A 27,716-nucleotide genomic window follows, 5' to 3' on the forward strand; every position below is an offset into this window, starting at 1 on the left:
TGTCCAGAATAAGAACAAGTACTCTGACACTCCCTGATACCGAGTACTGATTATTGCAAAATACAGATGCTCTGATTAATGAAATGAATAGTTCCCATTTCAGCTCGCTGCCTACAAACCAAAATGCCACATTGGCATGTTTTACTTATACAATTACAAACCTCAGTATTTGTATCCCTAAACGAAATAAAACATTTTCCACCGAAAAGAGAACCTCGACATTTATAAAAACGAAGGATTTTCAGAACAAAACCAGATTAGAATAAAAAAATGAAGTCAAAGAGAGCTAAACCTTTTGTGACACTTTGACCTCTGATACAAATAGTCTGTCACAGTCACACACTCACACACAAACACAAATCAACTGCCAGTATGTTTGCTCTCCCACTGTGAAAAGCCCTCTCATTAACCCAGAGAGCACCCCCAGCCTCCTATTGTGCCACTATCTCCAGCAGCATTCTGGGTAAAGTAGTTTAACAATGTCGGCCAGATAAGCCAAATGCAAACCTGCTGATAAGGAGTCAAAGACTGCACTTAATGTCTGTGTGTTTTCAAGGCGTGGGTTGATTGAGGGGCCGATGAGGAGGATGTAAAAGACCAACAGTGAGCAGAATGGGAGCGCGCATGTGTGTGTGTGTGTTGGCCACAATGCGTGTTTCATATCTTTGTAATAACAAGTCAACTGACGCGAAGCAGTCAAAACGCAAAAAGACAAAGGAAAGCAAACACACACACGCATGCAAGGCTGCAGAGAGCTTGCGTTTGAATGTGTGTGTGGATTTAAACTACGCTAAGGCCCATTAGCAAAGTTGTTCAGAAAAAAAAAAAAAAAAGAGGTGAGTTCAAGTTTTCCTGTATTGACAAGTAAAAGAGGCGCCGGCTGAGGAGGGGCTGGCTTTTTCAAAGCATGTCTCAGGGCTGAAATAAAGCCGGTGGTGGATGTTCAAGGCGACACTGCACAGGGTTGCTGTGCCACAAAGCAGCCCAGTAATGAAGCGTAAGGTCAAAGGTGAACCACTGAGTCAGACAGGGTGCGTCACAAAGGCTTCGATTACGCTGTGATTAAAAAAGGTGTGAAAACAATGTGTTACAGGAAGTCTTTAATAAAGTACACACCCTGCAGGAGTATGCTAATCTCTCCTTTTGCAAAGCAGGAACGCCTTGCACCGAGTGGATTAACCGTGTTTCAGGTGATGCACGATTATTATTATTTTTTTTTCTGAAGAGCTGCAAAGATTTGAAATCTTCGCAGACGGAAGGCTGATATACCGCTTTTGTTCTCTTAATGGTGCGTGTTCCGTTTTTTTTATTATTCTGCATACCTGACCCACCTGTAGAGCCCGGGGACGCTTCCTCCTGCCCCCGCATGAAACACAGCTGGATACAGTTTCCCTTTCTCTATCCATTCTTCTCCTATCGGCTGAAGCTACAGTTTCAAATTGCTTCCTCCGCTCATGTGAGCCTCTCTCCCTGTGACTCTTCTCTCTTGCTTTCTTCGGTGGTCTCTTTTTTTTTTTGTACAGCAGACAAATGATTGGTATTGATGAACACAAGGCGACATTCACAAAGCTCACACCCGGCAGGAGGAAAGTGAGAGGAAAAAAAAAAAGACACGAACAAGAAGTCTTCTTTTTTTTTTTTCTTTCAGTAAGAATCTTTTATTAATGAAACACAAATAGACAATAAAATTAACATAAATATTTTTCTTTTGTACAAGAGGAAATACATAATATTTCAATAAAGGTTTGAAATAATATAAATTTTAGTAGGATATTTCAACCATACAAAAGCAGGTTCAGTGGGTCTAAAAGAACACAATTATGTCATTTCTGTCAAATGTGATGTTTAGAGCTGATATCCAGTGTATCCAAAAAATACAGCTTTAAGAAAAAAAAATTCAATTAAAGACCCATAAAAGTAGATTTCAAAACTGAGTTTCACATTAGGTTCCATTTAAAAGCTTCTGCTTTGCAGTTTACCAGCAACAATGGTGTTAAAAGTCAGTCAAAGTCCTAAAAAAAAAGGCATTGGTGTCCATTTTCCTGTACATAACACAGTCATCACAGGCTGACATTAAAAAAATGAAGACAATGATAAATGTGAAAAAATAAGCAAACATTTAAAAAAAAAAAAAAAAAAAAAAGAAAACATTTTGGCAAAGCATGAATAAAAGTGACAAGAAGGATAATTTGATCCTTGTGGGTTTTTTTTTTTTTTTTGTCTTTCTCGGCATTGAACCCATTGATTGGCTCTGATTGTCCTTCACAGTCACGTGATGCCATTCTGGTTGCCATGGGGACCTCAAGTGCATCAGCTGGAAAGCAATGTAGACAATGTTGCTGCAATGGTTTTTAAGAGGACGCCATAGCAACACTGGATGAGCACGAGAGGACAAGGAAGGCTATCAAACACCTCAGAGATTGCAGAGGTCCCGGATTAAGATTTGATTGATCACATCATTGTTTTTGTCAAATGCAGACAAGCAGAAACTCACAGGTGCTTTGGTATGTTCCTATTTTTTGCTGCCAGATATATATCTACATCTTATAAAGAATACAGACTGAAATAGACAAAGGAGATTTCAGGGAACATCAGAAACTCAGTTTGCGTATTCAGTACTCGTTTTTAAATTTAAAAACCATGTTCAGAACCCAATGAACAATGAAACATATACATAGACACATGTTGTTACATATTTTTCTTCTTTTTCTATAGTTTCTTATTAAAAAAAAATCCTTTTTACCATACCCAACCTTTGCCCACAAGCAGGAGTTACAAAACAAAGTCAACACATCAGTTGTTCAGTTTGACCCTAAAACTGAACCACTGATCCCGTCAGTGCATTGAGAAATAAGAATAACCCACCAGACCTCCTACCTCTCCCCCTGACACGAAATCCCCAAAAATACAAATAAAATAATCCTCTCTGCAAACAAAAAATTAAAAATAAGGACAAATATGTATATTATTTACACTGTTTTAATCTACAGGTACTGCTGTATAACTCACTCGTCTACACGTAAGCACACACTCAGTCATGCACGCACAGCTCTAATAAACAACCCAACTACCTGTACATGTGTCGTCACACCCAAGCGGGAGGATGCAAGAGAGAGGTATCGATGTGTATGGCTTGAAAAAGGAGAAAAAGATCGATTTGTGTTCCAGCCGAGGCGGCTCAAATTTGCACGTTAGGTACAAGACTGATTAATAATCAGAGAGTCAGAGGCATATACATTATATATATATATATATATATATATATATATATATATATATATATATATATATATATTATGGTGCAATGTAGTGTTGATGCCTTTACCAGACATCAACGTGCATGGCAACATACAACAATCAGACACAGACGCATAAGTGCATGCTTTCACGCACGCACACACGCACGCGCACACACACGCACATACGGTAAAGCACTATTTACTTAGAGCTCATTAAACCCCAAACAGGGCATTTTGCAGCCACTCTGCAAACATTCATTCACACATTTATACACATAGTCCAAACTACAGTGTTATTTGGTCCAGGTGGGGATCTTGTCACGGTCGTCAGACTACCAATATAAGACTACCATCCAAACCAGTGTGGTTTACAGCAAATCTTCTCTTTATCGCACAGTCTCTGCTGCTTTCTGAGTTACTTAATTCATAGTTACTACATGCCAAAGTGCTCTTGTCCTTGGTTTCTGTACTTTTTATTGCAGCCTTTCGAGACACTCTTATTTCAGCCAAGGAAGGGCTGGAATCTCTGTCCAGATCTTAAACAGAGGAGAAAATGGTTCAAAATCTTCCCCAAATACTCTGAAAAAATCTCTAAGTGCCAGGGGTACGAGTCCTTTGCTGAAAAGGTTTCTTGTGCTCCTTTACCTTTACCCCTTGGACTCAAAATATTTGGCGCTGCTAGGACATAATGACCATGCCGTCTGCGCTGATCAGCTGTCCCGTGGTTGGTTCGTATGTTCCGGCTAGATAGAACAGGTCGTTAGCCGTGGTGCCTGGTTTGCGCTCACGCATGAGATGATCGTACTCAACCCTGCTGACCACCTGGCAACGATGGGAGATGGTTTGCACATCATTCTCATCCTCGTGGCTCGACTGGTACAAGGCATTCTAGCAAGGACAAAGGAATAAGAGTTGGTAATGTATTCAATGAAAGAAAAGTTGATTTTCAAACTGGTTTCACAAGAACAGCAGTGTGTATCAAAAATATACTGTTTTTGTTCAAGCATATGTTTGGCATTGTCTTTCCACCCACACATTTCTCTTTTTGTGTGGGCTTTTTTTTTTCCGTAGAAAGATTTGAGTTTCTGCAACTGGTGATCTCTCATGTTGTGTTGTGGCAGATGTTGCTGCTTGTGCAAGATATTCTGCGCTCTTTCTATTTATTCTGGACTAACTACAGTTACAGCCTAAAATGTAAAATAGACAACTTCCTGTACGGCGGAGATCTTTCCAGGAAACAGCTTATTTTACATTGAGTGTTAACAGAGTTCCAAACCAATTGGAAGGAATATACTTCCTCAGCAAACAGGCAATAAAAATGAAACATTGTGCTGATCTGAAAAGGTCATGGGTATATTAGCATCAACTTTTAGGAGTCTCTCACTCGCTACTTGGTCTTTACCTTGCCGTCGCGGTGTCGCTTTCCCAGGCGAGTCTCCTCTGGGTGATAGAACCACTTGACCCTGACTACCATGCTGGAGCTCCACGACTCCCACAGGCTCTCCACTCTGCCCACGTAGGGCAGCTGGGGCCGGCCAGGTGACAGGAACACAGCACAGTCCCCGACACGCACCGTCTCCTTGCCCCGAACAATGGCCTTGTAGAAAAGCTTTCTGGCTTTACCCTTCAGACCTCTCCTCTGTCATGGAAAAAAGGAGGATTTATTTTGTAAAAAAAAAAATAGTCTGTCTCGATAAAGTCAAGAAAGCTAATACAGTAAGCTTTTTGGTTTAAAGGTCAGAAGTACCATAAATGTACCAGTTTACTCAGGAATAAAAAAGGTTTGGTCAAATAAAGCAACAATACCGGAACAAATTAGACATTTCAAACTCTAACCTTAGTGAGTCAAATAGCCTTTGCTTTGCTCTGTCCCTGGATTGGTTAGTACATGTATACAATGAGAGGTCACCTTTGTTTTAAGCTGCATGTGTGCTGCCAGATGTAGTCATGTTTGCAAAGCAAACACAGTGGCAGGATCGAAGCTCATATGGCGGGGGTTGCTCAAACTGCTTTGTTATCTCAGATTGTAACTTGCCAGTAGGAAAAGCTCCATTAGAGATCCACGGTTCTGAGTAAGCTTGATTGTGATAAGTGATGTGACAGAGCAAGCAAAGCTAATACAGCTCGTGTCTGATCTCCTGATTTACTGTAATCTAGGTGTGAATGCAGAAACAAAGGTAACGAGCACTGAGTCAGTGAGTCTGGATCCTTAACTGCGGTTATAAAAGCATGTAACCACAATAACACGGAGCATGAGAAAAGTCTCGAAAATCCACCTCTGTTTTTGAACAAGAAAAACAACTACCGGTATTAACTTTCCTCTTGCTAACTCCTACCTGTGTGGGGTTTCCGGACCATTTCCAAAGTCGTCCAGGCAGTAATGGAGTGACATTGGGCACTGGTTCTGGAGAAGACATCCTTTGTTTCTTAGCTGCCGTTGCCTCCTTAGAAGGAGGTTTCATCTGCTGGCACACTGAGCTGCTTTGGCTTTGGTGGCACTTGTTAGAAGTGCTTTCTTTCCTTTTAAGTTGACTCTTTGCTGAGCTGCTATTGGACATTATACTTCCATTAGACACACCCTCCTTCCTGTCGTCTAATCTGTCAGACCTCAACTTGGACCCTGCAGCACCCATGATGCCTTTAGGACCATAGCAGTGACTTGAGGCCGAAGAGGAGGGAGAAGAAAAGGAGGCCATACGGTCATGTTTCAGAAGGTCCGATTTCAGTGTTTGCCTGTGTTTGTCCTGCTGAAGTAGTGCACGGCGCAGAAGCACAGAGGAAGACTCCTCGTCAGAAGAGTAGGAATCATTATCTGAGGAACAAGCCGAAGAGGAGGAGATTGAGCCAGAGGAGGAAGAAGAGGAGGAGGATGATGAGAAGCAGATTGAGGGACGGGACAGAAAGCGACCATTTTGGTGGGTTGTGGATCCTGCACTTCTTCTTTGTGTGTCAGCATCTTGACGATCTTCCTCATCATCTTCGTCCAGCTCAGAGGAGGAGCTTGGGCAGTCGCTGGGGTATTCCAAACTATAATCCTCAGTTTTCAATCCAAGTCCAGCTGAAAGAGGATCTTTTCTCAAAGTAGGAGCCCCCTTTAGAAGGACCTCAGATCGGGCAGCAGCTTGATCTCTCCCCTCTCCTCTTTTCTTTCCATCTTTAACCATCAGAGATGGTTGGATGTATCGCAGCGGTGCTCCTGTGGAGGTGTGGCCTCTTCCTACTCGTCCTCCTGTGCCTCCCAGACGCAGCAAAGCTTTCCCATTCTTAGTTTTTGGAGAAGTCACTCCTTCATGGTCAAGCTTTACGAGAAAGTGTTTTCTATCACGTTCACTCATGGCCCTTCTGCTTCCAGCTGTCATTGTCATGGTGCTGGATGATGTACATGAAGTTGCAGAGGACTCGCATGAGGCTGTAGAAGCCAACGTCGGGATGAGTCGCCCTGCTGCACTTCCAAATGTAGAGTATCCATTAGCGATGCTACTAAATGAATCAACTTCGAATGGAGAACCAAAGATGCCTTTGATTGGAGTTGATGGTGATAGGGAGTGGGAGGCTGGCCGATGGAAGAGGCCCAAATCTCGCTCTTGGATCTTCCTCTGGGTCTTACGTGACGTACCATTGAAGAGGAAGAAATCGACAGGGGTTCTTTTCCTTGGTAGGGACCAGTTCAACAGGGAACTTTTAGTAACGGTGTTTGTTACTAAAGTCGGGGCGCTGACAGGTTTAGGCACTGAGTGGGTTTTCTTAGGTCTGCCAACTAGAAAAGAAAACAGCAGAAAACATAGATAAATAACTGACAGTTGTAAAGCCAACAGCTTTGGTGAATCCTACTTCCATTATCTCTTTGATCGTCACATGTGCAGGTGAGTTTCGACACATCCATTACTCATAGTGAACAAAACCAGGTAAACCAGTCTCTCTCTCCAGGTGTTGTAACCACTTATAGTTTGACACAAGTTGCACGTCGCACAAAGCACAGAACTGTCACATTGTACTATCATGAATAATGTGGTTTTATTGGGTTTAATGACAGGCAATGAAAATAAGCTTTATTTATGAGCCTTTTTGGTACCTGATAATTGGTTGGCAGTTGGGATAATTAAAAAGGCTTTGTTTTGAAGATTATGCCCCAAGGGGACAGTTGTATGTATTTGCATAAATGCACGGCAATGCTTATGAATACAACTTCCTATGCGTTACATAAGGTTGCAGTTAGGGAGTGACTGACAAAACAAAATCTACAGCTCTTTGCGATCCTGCTATTTTCTAGTGCTGTACTCAAGACCACACTATCCAAAACCAAGACTTGCCTGAGACCAGAATGGATTAAGTCGAGGTCAAGTCAGGACCAAGATCAAGACAAACCAAGATCAAGAAAAGCCAAGTCCAAGACAAAATGTATTTATACTGATCTGCTTCACACAGAAAGTTGCACTGACCATAAGTAAAAAGTTGTAAACAGGCAGATGATAACTGCTGCTGATCTGAGTTTTTTCATCCATACCTGGTCGCTTTTCCTGGGTTCTTCCTGCTTGCTGCTCATTGGCTTGTTTCTCCGTCTCTTTCTTCTCCTGAGTGGAGCTTCGCCGGCCTCGTCGTCCAGGAGAGATAAGAAGAGCAGGAGAGGGCTCGGCACCTGATGGAAAACATTGACCACGTGAGACATTCATTCATAAAATGATTCTTTTCACTGTTTTTAATTTATTTTATCAAAACTCAACTTACAGTGAATTTGGTATCCTGGAGGTAGAAGTCTGATATTCACGAGAGAAATTCTACCTCGGTCTCCATCATCAAACTCCACCACACACCCCCTCTTTCTCCTCTTCTCCTGGATTTCCTAAAACACAGCACAGTTAGGATGTGAGCTGTGAAAGTATGTCTAATAATCTGTTTGTGGTGTGCACATCTTTCTGACCTCTGTGAACATATCCAGGGTAAAGGCAGCGAGAGCGCTCGCTCCAGTAGGCACAGACACGAGTCCCTGCCGTCAGGATGGATTCAGTTTGCGGCCGAACATCCAAAACCTGAATAAACAGCAGAGTTTTGGTCAAAGAAAACACAGCTAGGCACATATTAGCTTAATGTAATGGTGTTTACGAAGGCTAGCTTACAGCTTCCTGTAGTAGCTGCTCCAGTGAGTAGATCCTGGGCCGATTGCCACGTTCCCCTTCAATAACGACACTGAAACTGATAAATCAGGATAAATGTAGTAAAAAAGTGATATGGGTATGTTTTAGAGAAGTCAGCTGTGTTTAATATACTCATCTTCATGTCTTTGTTCCTATAGATTACCATAACTGCCAGACAATAAAAGTGTATTCAACTCTGAGCTCAACTATTTTCTGTGGTAAATTCTTGGCCAACCATTGTTAATTCTGTTGACTAAAAATATTTTTGTTGACTACATTTTATTTAGTGACAATAACAAGACTATGATGAATTAAAAACATACATGTGAACAAAAACTCTCTAAAATATAATGATTTTTGGTTGTCAACATTAACATTGTGGCTAATGACAGACAATAAATATGAACATACAACCTAACTGCTAGTCCAAAATCTTTACATTGGGTTTTGCTGCTGAGATGCTGTATCAGAAAAGTGAGATCTTACATGTCAGGTAGGTCCAGAGTTTGGACACATGCAGCGTAGAGCAGCTCGTCTTCTTTAGAGATCAAGATCTTCAATCCATCAACCAACATCTCTTTACCCAGCACACAGTTTGGTAGTGCTGTGAAGGCGAGGAAGATTGATGCAGAAAGTGAGAAGTTGTAAAAGACAAGTGGCCACGTACAGTTAAAAAGAATCCGCTGTGCTTTTATGAACTGCTTGTGCACAAAATGATAAACAATGTGTGGGCTCTTGTCCCCACCAGGTATTCTGCAAGGCATGTTGGGAGGAAGGTGGATCAATGACTCTCCTTCTCCTCCTCCTCCTCTCCTTCTGTGAAGCTGCTCTCCTCATCCAAATGAAAGTCGTCATCAGCTGTGAAGCTCTGCAGGAGTCGGCTCACACCGTGCCCTTTGTCCTGAACGGGAGAATCAAAAAGTGGCATCAGCCAATAGGAAGCAGGATGTGGTGTCACTTCACTATGTGCACCGACAAATCAACAGTAAACAGGAGCTTCAGATGACTGATTCAACACTGCTGTGGAGAACACGTCAGTGTAAAACAACCCCAGCCAGAGACTGTAATGTAATACTTCAATTAAGCCTTCGGTCTTTCTCCCTCTCTTTCCTCCACCTTTCACTCACAGGTCAAAGGTCACACTGAGTAATATCTGAAACCACAGACGAGGTGAGACTTCGGTTTATGGCTGAAGGACTCTTCACAAACACGTAAGCGCACACGTACATCAGAAACTACCCATCTTCAGACCGGTTTCAGCAAGTTTATCCAAACATGACAGATGACTGATGATGGAAAATCGGCTTGCCCAACAGGTTTCTGCATGTATTCAGTCCTTCCAATGAAGAAACCATAATATTAGTAATGCGCTGTCAGTTTCCCGCATCAGGAAAACATATATTATAGTGACACAAGTTTTGTCACCAGAGGGCATGGGCAATTATTTTCTTTTAGCGTCGGTTTGTGTGCGTGCCGAAAACATTCATGGGTGTGTCGACTTTTGGACATTAATGATGTTTGCATTCAGCTATTTGTTCTCAGTACATTTTCAGGAGATCTCAGGGACCAACTCAACCTCTGGGCATAAGGCCCTAAAGTAAATGTGGGTTTCTCGCCAGCGGCTGTTTGCACATACAGTATAAAGGAAGGATATTGTTGTGTAAGCACTGCAAGCACATATACCTCCATTTAAAACTAAAGTCGGCAATACAATCATCAAAGGGAATGATTAACGGCTGAGTATAAGGTACTTCTGGCAGGAACCTACAGCACAGCAAGGTGTGACGTGCTTTAACAAGTAACAAATAAAGTCAAACTCTGATGAGGAACTTGCCAACGTAACCTGGACCCGGATAAGCAGCAGAAAATGAACTGAAGACGAGGGTTTTTTTTCTAAATACCTGGATAGTTCACTCTTGCTTTTGCAGAGAACTAAAGACCAATGGGAGCCTCATATCTGAGTCACCCGTCCTCTTTGACTCTACTGTTTAGGTTTAAACACCATCACATAACACCATACAACTCTGCAAATCTCTACCTTTCCCGAATAGTCGCTTCGACAGACGCCCTCTTCTCGTCATCTTTGATGGTTCTCTTGTTCTCTGTCATGGTTCTGTAGTCCCCAACATTACCACCCATTGACGACGTACTCCAACAATGCTGATGGGCTTTGTTGCCCCCAACGTGGTCCGGACGGCCCGTGTCTGTGTTAGCAAGGTTGGTTCTTCTTTGTGCTTTTCTCTGGTCAGCGCCGAGCAAACCCACCATGTCTACGTTTTAAGAAGGAAACGACATAGAAATGAGTCCATTGCTGTAGGTTTTGTGTGCAAAGGAAACACAAAAGGCTCGTCATTAATTTGTCAACAACACATCGGTTTCAAATTGACCTTCCTGTTCTTGAAATGCAAGTGTCATTATGATAATTATAATTTACAGTAGAAAATAAATGCTAATTGTGTGGCTTTGGTGTCATTTGAGGCCCTGTGGTACAATAAGCTTCTCCCCACACTTGTTTGGCTGTTTCTGTCGTACGAGTGATTGTGTTGGACTCTAATGAATTGACTGTGTCTTGCCTTTGAAGTGTTACCAGATACAGCGGTCTAAAAAGTTCCCCAAGAACACCCTGTTTCAGCATCGTTCTCCCGGTCTGTGACATTCGACCATATATTTTGTGATTTACAAACACATGTGAAATCATACCAGGACGTCCCAAGGCCTTTCTTCTGGCTTTCTGGTGCATCTGGAGCCTTAAGGACTGTGACGAAAAGGAAAGCATCCCAACAGCAGCTTCTTTTGAGGACAAGTTTATCTGAATGTCACCGGCTCCATCGCCGCTGTCGTAGCTGACGCGTTCCTCTTCTGAAACGGATACATCGCTATGATGATCTGACCTCTTAAAGCTTTTGATAAGTTACCATTATTATCGGCCACAAAAACATAGAATGAAATGTATTTACAACAATTTTTCAAGATTCCCCTGCATTTGCAGAACATTAGGTGTTTGCAAACCAACAGTTAGTTCTTGATGCTTTACTTTTTAGGGAATTTTCTTCCCTGAACAAAGCTTTGCACCATGTCCCACTATGCCTTTGTTCCCACTGCGTTCTGGAGCGTGGGGGTCTGTTCAGATAAAAAATCTCTTCACATTTAGAACATCCTTGTGTATGTGCCTAGGGCCTAAGTAGTAAACAGCAAAAACTGTGTGAGGCCAAAAGAAAGTGGAATTTTAACCCTGGAAAAAAAACTTTCTCCATGGGTAAACTGTAAGAATATGCTCACATTTTAGCTGCACAGTAAATGATCATATAAACTTATGCAGTGTTGCACACACACACACACACACACACACACACACACACACACACAGATCGTTATTGGCAGCTGTGTGTAAGTGACTGTGGGGGTCGTGTCGGGTGTCGACACATCTCTGACACACTTGTCACTTACATGGCATTCTCGTCAACACTTTGCCTTGCGCACACACACACACACATGCGCACACACACACACACACGCAGACACACACACACACACACACACGCACGCAGACACACACACACACCACACACACACACAACACACACACACCACACACACACACACCAAACTACAACCACTTCATTTCCACAGAAGTACCCAAGGTCGGTTCTATTGTAGTTTTCCTCTGAAGTTTTTCTATCAAAGCTTCCATTCCCGTTAAAAATATAATACAGGAAAGTTAACTTTGGGTTTCTCCTGCTCAAGGCCTCCAGGGAGAGAGCTTTCACAAGGGTGAAAGGGTGAGGAAGAGGGAGGGTGTGACATTCTGAATGGAACCGGAGTGAGCTCACGTTACTGTACACTGTGGAGGACGTAGGTGGCTGTGTTGCGTGCCTGTGGCCGGGCCGTTAATGGGTTTAACAGTGTGTCAGACGTGCCAGGAAGTGACAGGAGACTTTGCCCTTGATTAACTCATCAGCTGAATGCTTCTACTTATTCATTTGCCACTGTGCACAATCATATTTCTGCAGCGCACTACTGCTCATTTGTTACTCACCATTCTCTGAGCTCTCACTATCACTCCTCCCCCTTCCTTCATCCTTCTCACTAACCACCGTTTGTCTGTGTTGAGCTGCCCTATTTGGGTTGATACTGATCCCCCTTGGGCTTTCGTCCCCTCTTCCTTGTCAGACTCTGATGGGCTGCTCGGCTCTGCTCCAAATCTGACCAATTAATCATCAGCAAAGTAGGATTTTAGTTTTTTGAGTGGTACCTAATCATGAGTGTGCATGTTTGCACTTGTCATCCCTACCTTTCCCTCTTTCTCTGCAGAGGTTCTTGAAGGACTTGTCTTCAGTGTGTTGCCGTGAGCCTGCTGAGGGAGCACAGCGCTGGTTCGCTGTCTTCTGCTTCAACTGGGTCACTCGCCTGGCGATTCTGGAGCTGAGCGTACTGGGCCGACCCCTGTGCTTACAACGCGCTTTCATCTGTCAACGAAAGGAATGAGGATTATTGACTAAAGTCTTTTGGGTAATTACTGGTACATCCAGGAGGTCATACGACATACAAGGGTTTAAAAGAGAGGAACAGACCTGTATCGTGCTAAAGCTGTTGAAGTTGTGATGGTTGGTTAATGAATTTCTGTCTTTTCTCTGCAGCAAATTTAACCCAGCCCTGAAAAAAAAAAACACAAAGCAGACACACACTTTCGTGAGGACACATTGTTGACAAAACAGATCAAAGCGTAGACCTGATCATACGCTTCTCCTCTCTCTGGGATGATAACTCTGCCTCTCTGCTCTTCCCTTTCTACTTTCACTTCCATCTCTGAAGGATTTCTTCATTGTCTCGCTCCCTTCCTGCTCTTCTTCACCCTTTGATAAAGTTAAAGACAGGCTCTGACTTCTCACTGCCAATCCTGACAGCAAAGCAAAAATTTCCAGTGGCCTCCTGGATAAGAAACTCAGCTGATTCACCAGACAAAAAAAAAAAAAAAAACGTAGGAATTACTGTATCAGGTGCGGAGATGAGGAGGAAAGAGGGATGAAGGGGGAGATCGGAGTGTAGAGGGGAGAAGAAAAGAGAGAGAGAGACAGAGGAAGGGAAATGAAGCAGTCTCGTGGGAGTCTGTCCGTTGACCGGAGCTTCAGGGCTCAATCAATAAACACTAACCTCTATTGAACACCACTCTTCCTTTCCTCCCTCTCCTCTTTCTCTGTGCCTTTGCCTCATTGCTTGTATGCTCACACGCGAAAACACACACACACGCACGCACGCGCATGCACACACACACATCACACACAGCAGGACATTTGCAGCAGGTGAATTCTATATCCCCAGATGGGGAAAGTTTGGCTCTCAGCAGAGGAGAGGAAAGGAGAGGAGATGAAGCAATTGCCTATTGCTTCATCTCCTCCTTCACAACGTTCATAAATCATCTCAGCTCTCTTCCTCTTTTTGTCTTCGAATAGAATAGATTTTTATTTGTCATTCACAACACGCATTTTCAATGTGTGTTGTGAAAGAAAATTTGCTACAAGGTTGTGAAACCGGACAAGAACACAAAAGAAAAAAAAAAATATATATATATATATATATACAGAAGGTTGAATAAGTATCTCACGGACCGTTTATGATCGAAAATAAAATATAATTGCACTTTCCAACATACAGCTCATTTTTTGTAGTCGATAAAGGTAATTGTGGAGCAACAGTTCTTGCATGGATGTGGTACATGGACCTGCTATATCTGTCCCAAGCAAACACGTCTTTCCAACTGCAGGAGACAGAGTCAATGCCCAAAGGTCTCATTTGCTGCCAGAAAATGTAGACACGCTATATTTGGAAAAGAACACTGATATTATAAATCTGGTCCTCGTTTAAGGTTAAAGACTTGCAATGCAAAAGTTCCTGCACAAATAGCAATGTTTTTTGTGGAACGTCATAATGAAGAATTAAAAAAATGATGAATTTGGTGGGAATTTTAACCTGGCATTAGGTATTTGTTTTTTGCATTTTATTAGCAGAGCGGCACGTCAAATAGGAATAATTGATTTTATTTGTGTTACTGTTTATTTTCCTTTTTTTTTTTACCTTTTATACTCACTTGAGTTGAAAAAAAGTAATACAAAGATTAAGGATTTTAATAAGTCCAGGGTTAGTCAAATAAAAGCAGTCCTTTTCACTTTTTTTTTCCCTTTCCAAAAATATCGTCTTGTCTCATGAACTCTGTATACCGTCCTGCGCCTACATATCATTTAATCTTTCACATAAAACGACACAGATTGCATCCTTCTCATGGCTCACGCCTCACCATTTTCCTTCAAACCTTTTGACTCCTCTCAGCAGGTGAAAACAACAATAATGTCCATGGACAGCGCCACTAATTAAACTTCCTGCACACGTGTACGGGATAGATGAGCATCAAAGACTGACATCGAGGATTTTATCATAATTTTCATCAGCAGTTTTTAATTACATCTATAGACGTGACAATCCAGGAGTTTCTTTAATTATTTTATCAAGGTTGGGGGGTGGCGGGGGGGGGGTGTGGCATCATCAGAAAACCCATCGATCATCACAGGGGTCGAAATGTATGTGTGCAGTTTAAGCTTGTTCCCGTGTAGAGGAATGTGTGCCAGCATCACAGGTTGTGTGTGTGTCTGTGTGTGTGTGTGTGTGTGTGTTAGGTGATAACTATGTGTTTTGCAGCTGGGGGTGGCGTGTGTATATGTGTGTCTTGTGTGCGTTGTGGGGGCGTGGTGGTGTTGAATCATTCATCACCGCGATAACTGCACATCAGAACTTTGTCCAGTCGTATTAATAAATGCTGGAGCTTTGCGTTGAAAATCGGGACGTGATCAATACAAGTGATAAATAAGATTATAAGTGATTAACGATGATTAATGAATCACTCATCTCGATTACCCTCCCTAATCACACCCTGCTTATAGCTCCCATCACATCAAATACTGGGCGAGTGAGCGTGTGTGCGTGTGTGGGTCTGGGGCATGTGTGTTTGAGCAGAGCAGAGAGAGAGAGAGAGAGAGAGAGAGAGAGAGAGAGAGAGAGAGAGAGTGAAAGCTTCCAGTCCCCAATCAAGCAAATCATCAGCTATAGAGCATTTGAATCAATTCTAGTGAAGAAGGAGCTTCTTGAAAATCAGCCGTGCCTTTCACCAACAACACAAACAGAAATCAGAATGAATGAGCTGGGCTTGCCAATCACACTGATTATACTGACGCAACATCAGGACGACTGACCGGAGTCTTTTGGAGCTCTCTGCAGCAGCTGGGCCGGGGGTGGACTTGCGCTTGCGGGGGCGTCCAGGCCCCCGGCGAGCAGGGCTACGAGACGTCTCCTCTTTCCTGCAGAGGAGGAGAAAGACAAGAGGAATGAGGAGGAGGGAGAGAGTGTGTGTGTGTGTGTGTGTGTGTGTGTGTGTGTGTGTTTCCTCACTGGTGGTCGTGCTTCCTCTGTAGTTTGCCCAGTTCTCTCTGTTTCTCTTTGTAGCGGCGCTGTAGCTCAGCCAGCTGTACACGCATGGCCAGCTCCTCTCCCCCCATCGTCTCCATGGAGCCCTTTGCTGGGCACACCTGACGCACAAAATGAAGACACAAACACGGTGAACGAAAGCAGAAGAATTGAACACACCCGACCCCCCAACTTTTTCCAACTCACTGGGGCGCACTTGTTAATTACCTTCCTGCAACACAAACACTAGTTTGATCCGTGAAACAACTGGTTTCTACGTTAACCAGGAGCTCAAAAGGAACGCGGTTGCAAGTTGCTAACACAAAAACACAAACTAAAGAACCAAACCTAAAGAACAAATTGTTTTGTGATTGATTTGAATTTTGCAATTTTAGTTTTAAAAACATGTAAATACAGAAGAATTACATCTTCCTTTGTGTAAAATTGAACACTATTTTAATATTTATATAATAGAAATTACAATATATAATATATTATGTAATATGTAATATAGCTACCATATTTATTGGTTTTCTTAGTGACAAAATTGCTGCATCACAGCTAGAAGGTCATGGGTCGCAGTCCCTCGCTGCCCCAGTTTTATGAATGTATTTTATGTATGAGTTTGCATGTTCTCCCATGTGCTGCAGATGTTAATCTAATGATTTATTCTGTATCATTTTCAAAATAATCTAGAATAGGCTCAGGTATCCAAACTCTGATCACATTAGGTGGAGAACAGTTGTCTTTTCAATCATCTAAATGTCCCATCCTGTTGCTGTACCCCTCTCCCTCCCTTGAAAAAGCCATTTTTTTCATAATAGTATTGATATTTTATTTTGAAAAACAATTTCAGCTGTCCTCTGTGTGTGTAAATAGGCTACGGTTGGAGCGGAAAGGCTGAATCCCAAACACATTAAGATCTTTCATGTCAAAACGATGCTGTTTGTTTTTGTTGTTTAGCCTTGAATGAGGGTCGTGTGGAAACGCCTTATCAGCTCATCGTTCAGCAGTGGGATTTATGACTGCGGACATAAACTCAAAGAACACGTTGATCTGAGCCTCACTGGTTCGTGCCGAGGCGTCCAGCTGCATTTCCTTCGCAGGTTGAGCCTCTTCCTCGTCGCACAATGTTGGTCAGACCAGACGTCCTCCTCGGCCCCTACCCCAACCTCCAGCGCGCGGGCTGCTGCCAGGGTTGCCAAGCTATGAAGGTCAAAGGTCAACATGTCCTCACCTGGTGGAGACATATTACACTTGATTTGCACGTCGCACAGTGTACAACACCACGTAGTAAAACATTAACCCATTTATTTCCTTAAGCGTCGAAACCTTTCATGAAAAGTCGTCTTATTTATGATATTAGCTGTGTCGTTTATTTGATGTATACTGGTGTTCACAAATAATCGTGTACACACAAACGCGCACACACACACACACACACACGCACAAGGGGGAGTGGCAGAGAACGATCTTTACATCTATCACTGTCATTAACTCTGTCATTGTCACCGCACCAGCAGAGATGAAACAGAATATTCATGAGACAATCTGTAAGCGCCGGCACACCACACACACCAACACACACACAGAGAGAAAAAGAGAGAGAGCAAGAGACGGAGAGAGGTGGGGGGGGAGGCACATAGGAATTTACAACAGTTTTGCTGAGATACGCAGACATACTGCGTAAGTGTTGTGTCGGGGAGAAATGAGGAACGAAGTAGGCGGAGGAGGATGGCAACTTAGCTGGAAGAAGGAGGGAGGAGAAGGGAGGAGAAGCAATAAGAGCCAAAGTGTTTATTGAGCTATCTATTTATTCTCCTACATCTCCTCATTATGGACATGGACAGAATCCAATTTCCTCCTAAAGAAGGAGAGGAGAGGGTCACCAGGATTACGCTTAAGACCTTGTTTTTATGACCAAGTGTGCGTGTGTCAGTCACTTTCATGGTACGAACTGATTTTAAGTCGTCAATGCTTCCAATACAATGGCCACGGTTACATGATATTTTTTTAATTCGGAATTAGTTATTCCGAATTAAACATGACGTATCACGTCGAACACGTCTATCGGGAAAAACACGCAACAAACCTTTTATTGTCGGCCACACACGAGAACTGTTTTTACCTTTAGTTTGATTATAGCTCAACGATAACACACGTTGGTTCACGGAGCGGAAGAGAGATATAAACTAATCACCAGTAAATAAAGCCCAGTAAAACAATAACCAGGAGTAAATAGTTGCTTACTGGTAAAGATAGTAGGTCTAACAACCGCTACAATGATAAACTTAGTGATATTACAGCCTGTGCAGCAGTACGGGGATGCATTTACTCCGTCTCCGGGTTTTAGTATCACCCATCCATGTGTCTGTGTTAATGTCTGCATCTTTATGCCTCCGTCCATCCCCTCTTTTCAATAGATCGATGTCTTTTAAGGCTCTTATTATTATTTCTGTTGGCTCTAGTCCGGGCGGCCATGTCGGATTATGTCGTCACCAAATGCGTCATCGCCGCAAGTCGCGCATGCGCAAAACGACCGGAATTAACTTAAGTATTGTTAACTGTTTACAAGAAAGAGGAATTGTTTAATTCGGAATTAAATTAGCATTAGGAATTAGGTGTTTACAAGGTCAGGTTAAAGAGAAATTAACTTTTATTCCACTTAAAGAGGAATTAAAGCTCCCATGTAAACGTGGCCAATGGTCTCACTGTTACACAACCTGATCAGATCAGTCCTAATATGTTCAGGTGTGTTTTATGTGAAAATTGACATATTGGTAAAAAGTCTATTGGCATATGACAGACAGGTGACCCAGTTCAGGGATATTGTAGTTTAGAAAACCTGTAAAGTTGTCTCAAGGCATCTCCATCTCCCAGTTTCCTTTATTAGAGGTGACTGACCAGAGACAACAGCTGTTTAGCTGTTCCCTATGAGCTATGCATTTCACTTATTACTTCCACCACTAGGTGTTATTTTCAATGGAGTTTACTTATTTGTTTGTCTTGGTTCCTCAATTACCAGACTGAGTTTCATCCTGATCGAATCTGAATTGCGCATTTCGTCACGATTTTTCAACAAGGAAAATAGGGGTGCAGATACATTTAGACATACTGTATTGTTATTAATGGGGTTAGAAATGTCTTCCAAGCCTTTAAAGTCTGAATGGTTATGGCACCATGACAAGGATCACTGATCCAGATAATTTGGTGCTTGGCGGAGGTTTGCACTCTCTTGTACTCATTCATCAGTTTTTTGTGTTTTAAATCATATTTTATAAAGTACAATGCACATTGCTAATTGTAAAAGGTTCGACAACATAAACGATATGTATTTTTGTCATAGTGAGCTAACTTTGGTCAGTGTGCAACATGCTTTGTTCTCCAGGCAAAACTTTTTTTTCTAATTGCCACTTGACCACTGCTTATTTCTCGTCAATCCTATTGGCAACCGTGAATTAAACTGCACAGTATCCCATTGTGTCAGACACATTTCTCACATCAGGTTTGATGCTTTGAAAGTAGGGCTCTTAGTCTGTGCACTGGAGCTGCACAGCCTACACACTGACATCATTAAAACCTATGTGTCAGATCGGGATAAAGGCGCAGGCATGCGGTAAGACGAAGAGACGTGGAAGTGAGAATAATGTCTTAGCGTGCAATAAAAAAGAAACAAAAGGAAAGAAAACAAAGAAAACTGAGTGTACGTCGGAGATGAGAGGGTGACAGGTAACTCCAGCGAGAGCAGAGGAGTGAGAAAGAGCAGAGGCTTTGTCCTGTCCTGGCTCGCAGAGGTCACTGACATCTCATCTGTCAGACCTCTGAGCCAATGGCGTGCTCCGATTACCCTGACAGAATGACATCACCGCTGACATCACCACACCTAGTTTAGTATCCTGGAGGATGGCCACGATCGATTGAAACCATCCACACGGCACAACACACACACACACACACACACACGTTAGACTCTGAGCTTTGCACAGTAATAAGACCATACTGTGCTCTCAAATGCACTGCAGGTTATAATAAGAGGCGGCTCAGGGGGGTTTGAGAGGAAATACAAAAACAGGGGAGGAAAATTAAAAACCATTAATGTTGCTTTGAGTTTACCCACCATTAAACACCGTTGAATCATTATACTGGTGCAAAGATAAGGAACATGGGATAAAGTGTAAGAACAGCTCATGTGCCTATGTGTAAATAGAGGTAATCTTGCTAATTTATTCAAGGAGAGGGAAAACGATATCTATCCCTCGATTCATTAATCTGTATTTTAGATCTCCATCGAACAGCAGCGATATTCGTCTGCATCAAGAACGCCATAAATGCATCTGTCTGGGATTGGTTTCATCCCCTGAATGCATTCAGAGTGACAAAAATGCCATCAGCGGTATTAATAACGTTCCATACGCCGAGGCCGGAGTGCGTTTTAAATGGATGTGTTGCAATTTGGAGAGCGCTTTCCACGCCATGACAGGACTTATTGATTTCATACCTATTACCGATGCTAACTACGTGCATGCACGTGTAAACAAACGCCAGCTTACACGTCCCATATCACGCACGCATGCAGACGTGCATACACGGCAGCGGAATGACTTGTGAATTTTACACTTATTAATCCCCTCAAACAAGGCTGCAGGGGTAGGATTTACACACGAGATTACATTGGTTCCACAAATATAAACTTTAAAAAAAAAAAAGGGGTGAGGATGAGGGGCTACATGCTTGCTTTCCCCCCAAACGCAGACATGGAGAAGCCAGACACATAGACTCTGATGAAGGAGAGCAGGATTTCATCTGGGATTACTTAACAGCTCACACACACACACGCACGCACACACACACACGAGCGCACCAGCATGCATGCCCCGCACAAAGCACACTCACACAGATGCTGGCATAAATAAAAACACTTTCTCTCAGAGGGATGCAGGGAAAATAGGAGCAGTTACAGGAGAAGTGCTTTAAAGGAAAGGGTCTAATTAGCAAAGCAAGACGCGCAGCCTGAGGGACACACTGAGCAGAAAGAGAGAGAGAGAGAGATGGTGGAAGTTGGTGTTCTGGATTAAGTCTGCAGCTTAGCCTAGTTCTTTATCGAACAGGTAGTATTTAGCACTGTCTTCTTCTCCTTTCTCTAACCTTGATCTAAATTTAAAGGCCTTGTTATTTCTTATTCCACAACAGAACAACACAAAAACCTATCGATTATGTTCACAGAATGCTAAAGTACCGACATTGCTCAAGCTGTTTTTGGGCCACTCAAGGCTCAGGGGCCAAAACTGGCTCTTTAGAGCGACCAATTAGAATTAAAATAACTGAATACATGTATCATCGTGTAACATTTCCATAATAATTAAGTTATAGATATGCGAGACCCTCCAAACACACAAATTCAATTAAAATCAACAATATTTAGAGTTTTGCTATGCTTATATCACATGATGGCAGTCATTTTTAATCTCGTGTTGTTAAAAGAATTCTCAATTTTACCAAAATCTTGAATTTTTCTATCTGAATGAAATAAAAATTGGTCACAAATGAATTGAAGATACTGCAGCGACTCATATCTGTGAGTGCCTTAAATAATGTACCTATCATTTACACATGAGAAATGCAAACTAGTTGTTGTTGAAATTGCCCATTTTCACCGCCTATAATCTGCAGCCCACTTAATACACAACTGGCCCCTGAAATAAAATGAGTTTGACACACCTGTCCAAGGCTTTATCCAACAAACATTGATTAATGGGTCAGAAAATGATGAGTTTTTGAAGGATTCTGACCTTCTTTTCTGTTGCACTCCCTGCTCCTCTGCTGGATCTCCAGTTCAGCCAGCTCCCCCAGTATCTCCATCCCATGGTGGGCGGCTGGGTTTGGGGCCTGTTCAACAGGCTCTGGTGGGTACAAGGCATCTCTGGTGGCGCAAAGAGCGGCAGCGATCAGCAGCTCCAGACTCCACATGTAAGCCCCCTGGAGCTGTGCTGCTGTGTTTACTGTGAGTTCATCTGATGGGGAACGAAGAGGAGAGCTGCACGACAACACAACCTCACCTCTATCCTCTTCCTCCTCCTCCTCATCCACGACCACCTCTACATTCTCTCCCTCTTTACTCTCACTCTCCGTTTCCGTCTCTTCCTCAGGCTTTTTAGGCACAGAGACAATACATTCGATTGGTTTAGTCTCTACTTTCACTCTGTCATCGTCCTCCGTGTCCTCTTTTCCAGGCTCCCCGTCATCCTCCAGTGTTTTTGATAACCGGGGCTCCTTCGGGCTGGCCCTCTGGCCTGTGCAACCCCGAGGAAGCTCCACTTGTATGGTGTTGCCTGTAGCTGTGCCTGTGCACGATGGATCTATGACTGGATCTGTAAAAATGCACGAAGCCTTGCACTGAGGCTGGGAGACGAGGCATCCTCTCGTATCCTCCTTTGCCCGGTCCGTTACACTCTGAGGTTTAACCACTTTGCAGTGTCTCTCATTCTCCTCTCCTCGGGTCTCTTCATCAACAGTGAGAGGTGGGATGTGGTGCTGGAGTGGAACGGGCTTGGACTCAGGCTCCGCTGGCTCTTGCTCCACTGTGGGTTGTTCGGCTAATTGAGCTTCAGGAGGCGAGGGCCCGACTTTGTAGCCCATTGTGTTCGGAGGGTAAGCGTAAACAGGCGGTAGATCTGATGGAAAGGACAGAGCAGAGGTCTTTCAGAGGTTATGACAATAAAAAAAAAAAAAACTTGCAACAATCAGCCTTCTCTACCAGGTCCACACTTTGTTTTTGTGTTTGAATGCACGTGTGACAATCTATGTGTAGAAATCTATAGATCTGCATAGGATATTGATGACACCCTGCTTTTCCCCCGTCTGTGATTGCACAACCAGCCTCTGTCGCCCCTTCTATCTTATTATTGATGGTATCCCTCCGCCTCCAACGCTTGACAACAGTGTCAGATAAATGCGTATCCTGCCACCTGCGCTTCTTAAGGTCCAGTGAAGGACAAAGAGACTCTGTCTAAAGGTTTCACCGACCTTCCTTTGGACACACATGCAGACTTTATCATACGCAGGAGTCGACCCGTTGGGGCCCATACACACAAAGCGTGCACATGTGTTTTCTCTGACCTTAATAGATAGCCTGCCCACAAATTCTTTTAGCGTGCAAAGATACACTCAAGGACACAGAGTAAGAAGTCGGCCATTATTTGAAGATCTTCAAATTCAACAATTTAAAGAACAGAAAAAGAAGAAGATAGTTGTCTCTTTTTTTATTGCCTGAGTACTATTTATTTTAGTTTTTTTTTATGTTAATTTGTTCAATTAAGTAAATAATTTAACAAAAGACCAGTTATACATTTAGGCAGGCATGTGTTTTTCATCTATTTCAATAATAAATCAGTTATCTTCATGAAACCATTATTCTATTTATGTTTTGTTCTTTTCCTTCCATGCATCATTGGTAAATTATCCCACCCATCCCACTTTGCACAAACCTGGCTCTAGGGATTGTGGGTAGTCCTGAGGTGGCTGTCCCTCTCCTCTGTCGCTGCCCCTGTCCAACACTTTGGAGAAATGTGAGGGAGCCGGGCTGAGCGCTGGGGAGCGTGGAGCGGCTGCAGCCGGGCTCGGTGCAGGGGTCAGGGGATTTGGGGGATGCGGGCGTGCGGAGGAGGAGGAGAGGTAGCACGGTGACTGACGGCTACTGGGACACATGCCCGGAGAGGGTGTGGATGTTTTCAGGGGAGGAGGGGTGTGGGAGAAAGGCTTGGCTGCATTTGAAGAGATAGAGGATGTTGAGGAAGAAGAGGTGGACATTCTGGAGGCGGCTGGAGATTCATGAGGAGAATCTTCTATTGTGACAGTCTGATCTTCATGTTTTCGCTTTATAGAAAGAAAAAAAAGTTAGAAAAATTAGAAAAACTATACTTTGAATACCCAATGTATTTTAACCTTATGTTACCTTCACATGTACACATGCCTATTGAAGCAGAAATGTAAAAACACACAATAGCATGAATAAAAATTAAAAACAATCTCGGTGCAACCAAATTGCTAGGATAAATGATCTATAGCACGTGTCAAACTCAAGGTCCGGGGGCCAAATCCGGCCTTTTTGAGTATCCATTGTGGCCCACAGGAGAAAGTAAAAATGAGAGAAAATGTGAATTACTGTTTGGAAATTACCAAATAATTCAGGTATAGATACTGTATCTCAGTCCCTCAAAATACACACATTTATTGAAACTCTACAGTATTTGCAGCGCTCAGTTTTGTGCTTTTATTACATGACTACAGTCATTTTTCAATCACAAATTATGGAAAGAGCAATCAATTTATATATATATATATATATATATATATATATTTATATATATATTTATTTAATACTGCAAATAATCAAATATTCACACAAATTTCCTTTAAATTGCTCGAAGATTTGTCACAAAATCTGAAAATTTAAAAGTTAGGATCCTTCTGATACATGTCATTTATTGTTTGGATGTCGGTGCCTGTATTTTACATACTGTATAGATCATTTACATGTGGAAGTTGAAACTAGGGCACAGTAATGTAGAAATTACTTTTTTCCCATACCTAAATTCTTTGGCCCTTTTGAGATCAAACTGCTCCATATTTGGCCCCTGAGCAAAATGTGTTTGACATCCCTGATCTAAAGTAAATCAACACATATCTGAGTGTGATCCTGTAAATACATTTTATATTACTTTGCAGAAAGAAATATATATATATATATTTGGATCATTCTTACCCTTACTAGTGTTTTTTTATGTTGTTGCATTAAAGTGTGACACTGAAACGCTTTGGATTGAATTTAGATTAGATTTACCTGTCCAATGGATTGACGTTGCATGTGCTCAATGGCTCGCTGCTGCTGGTGCTGATGCTGCAGAGCATACAGCTCCTGTTGCCGTAGGAACGAGGTGCGCGAGTAGACTGGGTGATGCTGTAGGTTAGGTGGAGGGCCTCTGCCTCCATAGACAGGGGGCCACAGAGCGGAATGCTCCAGAACATCTTAAGCAAGAGGGAAAAAAAATAATAAATGAGGTAACTGGAAATGGTCTTTTATTAATGACAGCATATATAAATTGTTTTTATTCTATTTTTTATTCATTTAAGAAAATGAACTTAAGATTAATAATTCCTCCTCAACAATAGGGGAACAAATTGATAGAAAAACAACTTTCTGGAAGAAGTGGAAAAAGTCCTTTATTCCTCATCTTCCTCTGTTCCCTGATCATGATGCTATTCTTGCTAAGGCCCTCTTGACATCGCATATGAATTCCACGCACATACGCTACACATACACACATTTCTTCTTGGCTGCGTTGTCGCTGGGAACCTTTGTTCTGTGAGATTAGCCTGAGTGGGCTAATGTTTCCCAGGGGAAGGGTTCAGTGGATGCACTTCCCCTCTCCGCAGGAACTCTCACGGAGCGAGGCAAGGGAGGCGGGAGATAATTAAATTTCACAGCCTGTTTGCAAAGCATCACACACACACACACACACACACACACACACACACACACACACACACAGAGAGAGAGATGCAGACACGTACAGTCCATGCAACACACGCGCTTTCCCTCCTTCATTCACATCGGTTGAGCCATAAAAACACAGTCTTTGCTGTATCATGATGTTCCATCGATCCACACACACATCTGCACACCACCACAGCTCCAGTTAAAATGGCTTGCATATCGCTGGACACATGCAGAGGGGGCCAGTGGAATAACTGTTCCCATTAATGAAGTCATAAAACATAGTCCCACTGACAGAGGGACTTAGTTGAGCATTATATTATGATTAGCCAATGATACTAAAACTCTAGGAGAGAAATGGCAGCAGCTTTGATGGCACGAGTGAGTAGAGGAAGGAGAGGAGGAGGCAAGGAGCGGCGTGCATGGTCAGACTGCAATCAATACGGGCTCTGCTGTGTCTGTGTGTGTGTGTGTGTGTGTGTGTGTGTGTGTGTGTGTGTGTGTGTGTGTGTGTGTGTGTGTGTGTGTGCCCAGTTGTTGATGTAAGCGGATCCCTGACTTACCAATGTGATGATGAGCACCCGGCTCTGTGGGGAGGACCACTAGAGGAGAGTTGGGGTCTTGGGTAAGTGACCCTAAGACAGGCGTGAGAGGACTTGGCAGACCAGGAGGGAAGCCAGGACTAATTCCAACATGGGTCAGACCTGAATTTGACAGACGGACGATACAGGCGACACAGTCAGAAACAGAATTGGTCAGATATCTGAGGCGTTCCTTGTAATTAATGCACTCACCGTAAGAATGTCCCATCCACAGGGTAGGACTTCCTGTCCTCTGCATCCAGTGATGGTGGGCAGAGTGAGCATGTGCAGCAGGGTCGGCCCCTAACTGGCTCGCTCCACCCGGGACCAGAAGGTGAGAGGTCAGGTCTCCCTGGCAGCTGCTTGATGGGTGGATCCTGGCAAACTCCACACAATCCTTGTTTTCCCTGTCATGGCAGCAACAGCACGGATGAACTTTGTCATTATCTTGATTATTCCTCTCCTTGTCGCTATCATCACCATCATTATGATCATTATCTTCATCCTTGTCATCTTCATTACAACTACTACCATTATAATCATCAAAAAAAGGAAATGTAACGGCAACAGGGACGACCATCATCTTCTGCCTAGTCTATGAGTTCTCATTATATGTTTTCTTCCCCTAATATGACTACATAATAAGAGCGTGATACTTCAGAGACATCCATATTAGTCCTCGTAACATTAATGCACCACATCTCATCTTTGGTAAATCGAGAGCGAGAGGAGAAGCGAGAGAGTGAGGGGATAGAGGAATACCACATCAAAGGGTGAGAAGAGTAAATGGAGTGAGGTGATGAGAGAGAGAGAAGAGAGGCAGAGATTTAGACAGAGAGAAGCCAAAAGAATAAAAGAAGAGCTGCTTATCAGATGGGAAGGGAAAAAAAAAGGGAATAAATGTGTGAGGGAGTAAATAAATGTGCACATACAATAAGTCTATTTGTGGCTCTTTAGGTACCTGAGGATCATCTCTCTGTCTCTGTCCAGGTAATGAAGACTGATGTGGTCCTCTGACATTCTCTTCCTCTCCTCTGCCTCCCGACCCAGAGGATACATGGGACGTGACATCCCTGACAAACAAATCAAATTGGAAAATTGTCTTTAGAGTCACAGGCGTTCATGCAATAATTGTCCTTTTCAGTAAAGGAAATACTTCTAGACTTTTACTACACGTGTAAGTATTTTTTACTCATTTTACCATTGGAATCATTCATTTACAATACCAAAAGTCCTTAGATATCACAACCATTGTCAATGTTTATTTTAACATCAAATTTTCATTTAGTTTGTCATATTCTTTTTACTAAAATGCACTCAGTTTGAGTCCAAATTTAGTCATTAGGACTATTCACTTATAGTATAGTTTTGGTCAACTAAATGACATTAGGATTTAAAATCTAAATCTTTGACATTTGGCGTTTGTAACTAAGGTGAGTAATAATAATAATAAAATAAAAATAAAAATATGCTTTCATTGTATATATGTAGCCTATATTACAGTGCTAAATATTATTATTATTATATTTAGTCGACTAGCTACAGCAGGGTTTGTGATGCCACAGTCAGGAAATATGTGTTTGCTCTGCTAATGCTAATGCTAAAGCTAATGCTAATGAGGCTGATTGTGTGAAGTCTATATGTGACACAATGATTTTTTTTTAAAGATTCCGTTACCATTGATGAACCTGATAAGGGATGATATTAATGTTTGTAAATACACGCAGATATATTTGATGTGATCAATGTGTAAGATCACATGATCACATCTGATCGCATTAGACAAAATTATAGTGTAGTTTTTATTTGATTTATTATT

General features: G+C 42.5%; 1 protein-coding gene across 1 annotated transcript in view; it reads right to left on the bottom strand.

Moving 5' to 3' along the window:
• Positions 1–1,647: 1,647 nt before the first annotated feature.
• The window catches only part of bahcc1b (BAH domain and coiled-coil containing 1b), a 57,079-nt gene continuing 31,010 nt past the window's right edge, over positions 1,648–27,716 (bottom strand). The window contains 26 exon segments of the mRNA XM_028475501.1: positions 1,648–4,127; positions 4,642–4,878; positions 5,576–6,996; positions 7,744–7,875; positions 7,965–8,053; positions 8,055–8,079; positions 8,158–8,266; positions 8,354–8,429; positions 8,858–8,975; positions 9,117–9,161; positions 9,164–9,279; positions 10,416–10,641; positions 11,072–11,230; positions 12,408–12,511; positions 12,513–12,573; positions 12,663–12,837; positions 12,943–13,024; positions 15,613–15,717; positions 15,809–15,945; positions 16,891–17,060; positions 21,613–22,494; positions 23,308–23,695; positions 24,663–24,847; positions 25,880–26,020; positions 26,111–26,304; positions 26,859–26,970. Coding sequence (XP_028331302.1) covers positions 3,918–4,127; positions 4,642–4,878; positions 5,576–6,996; positions 7,744–7,875; positions 7,965–8,053; positions 8,055–8,079; positions 8,158–8,266; positions 8,354–8,429; positions 8,858–8,975; positions 9,117–9,161; positions 9,164–9,279; positions 10,416–10,641; positions 11,072–11,230; positions 12,408–12,511; positions 12,513–12,573; positions 12,663–12,837; positions 12,943–13,024; positions 15,613–15,717; positions 15,809–15,945; positions 16,891–17,060; positions 21,613–22,494; positions 23,308–23,695; positions 24,663–24,847; positions 25,880–26,020; positions 26,111–26,304; positions 26,859–26,970 — 5,699 coding nt within the window. The 3' untranslated portion in view covers positions 1,648–3,917.

The sequence above is a fragment of the Gouania willdenowi genome, chromosome 19 (genome assembly GCF_900634775.1).
Source record: "Gouania willdenowi chromosome 19, fGouWil2.1, whole genome shotgun sequence".
In the NCBI taxonomy this organism is placed as follows: domain Eukaryota; kingdom Metazoa; phylum Chordata; class Actinopteri; order Blenniiformes; family Gobiesocidae; genus Gouania; species Gouania willdenowi.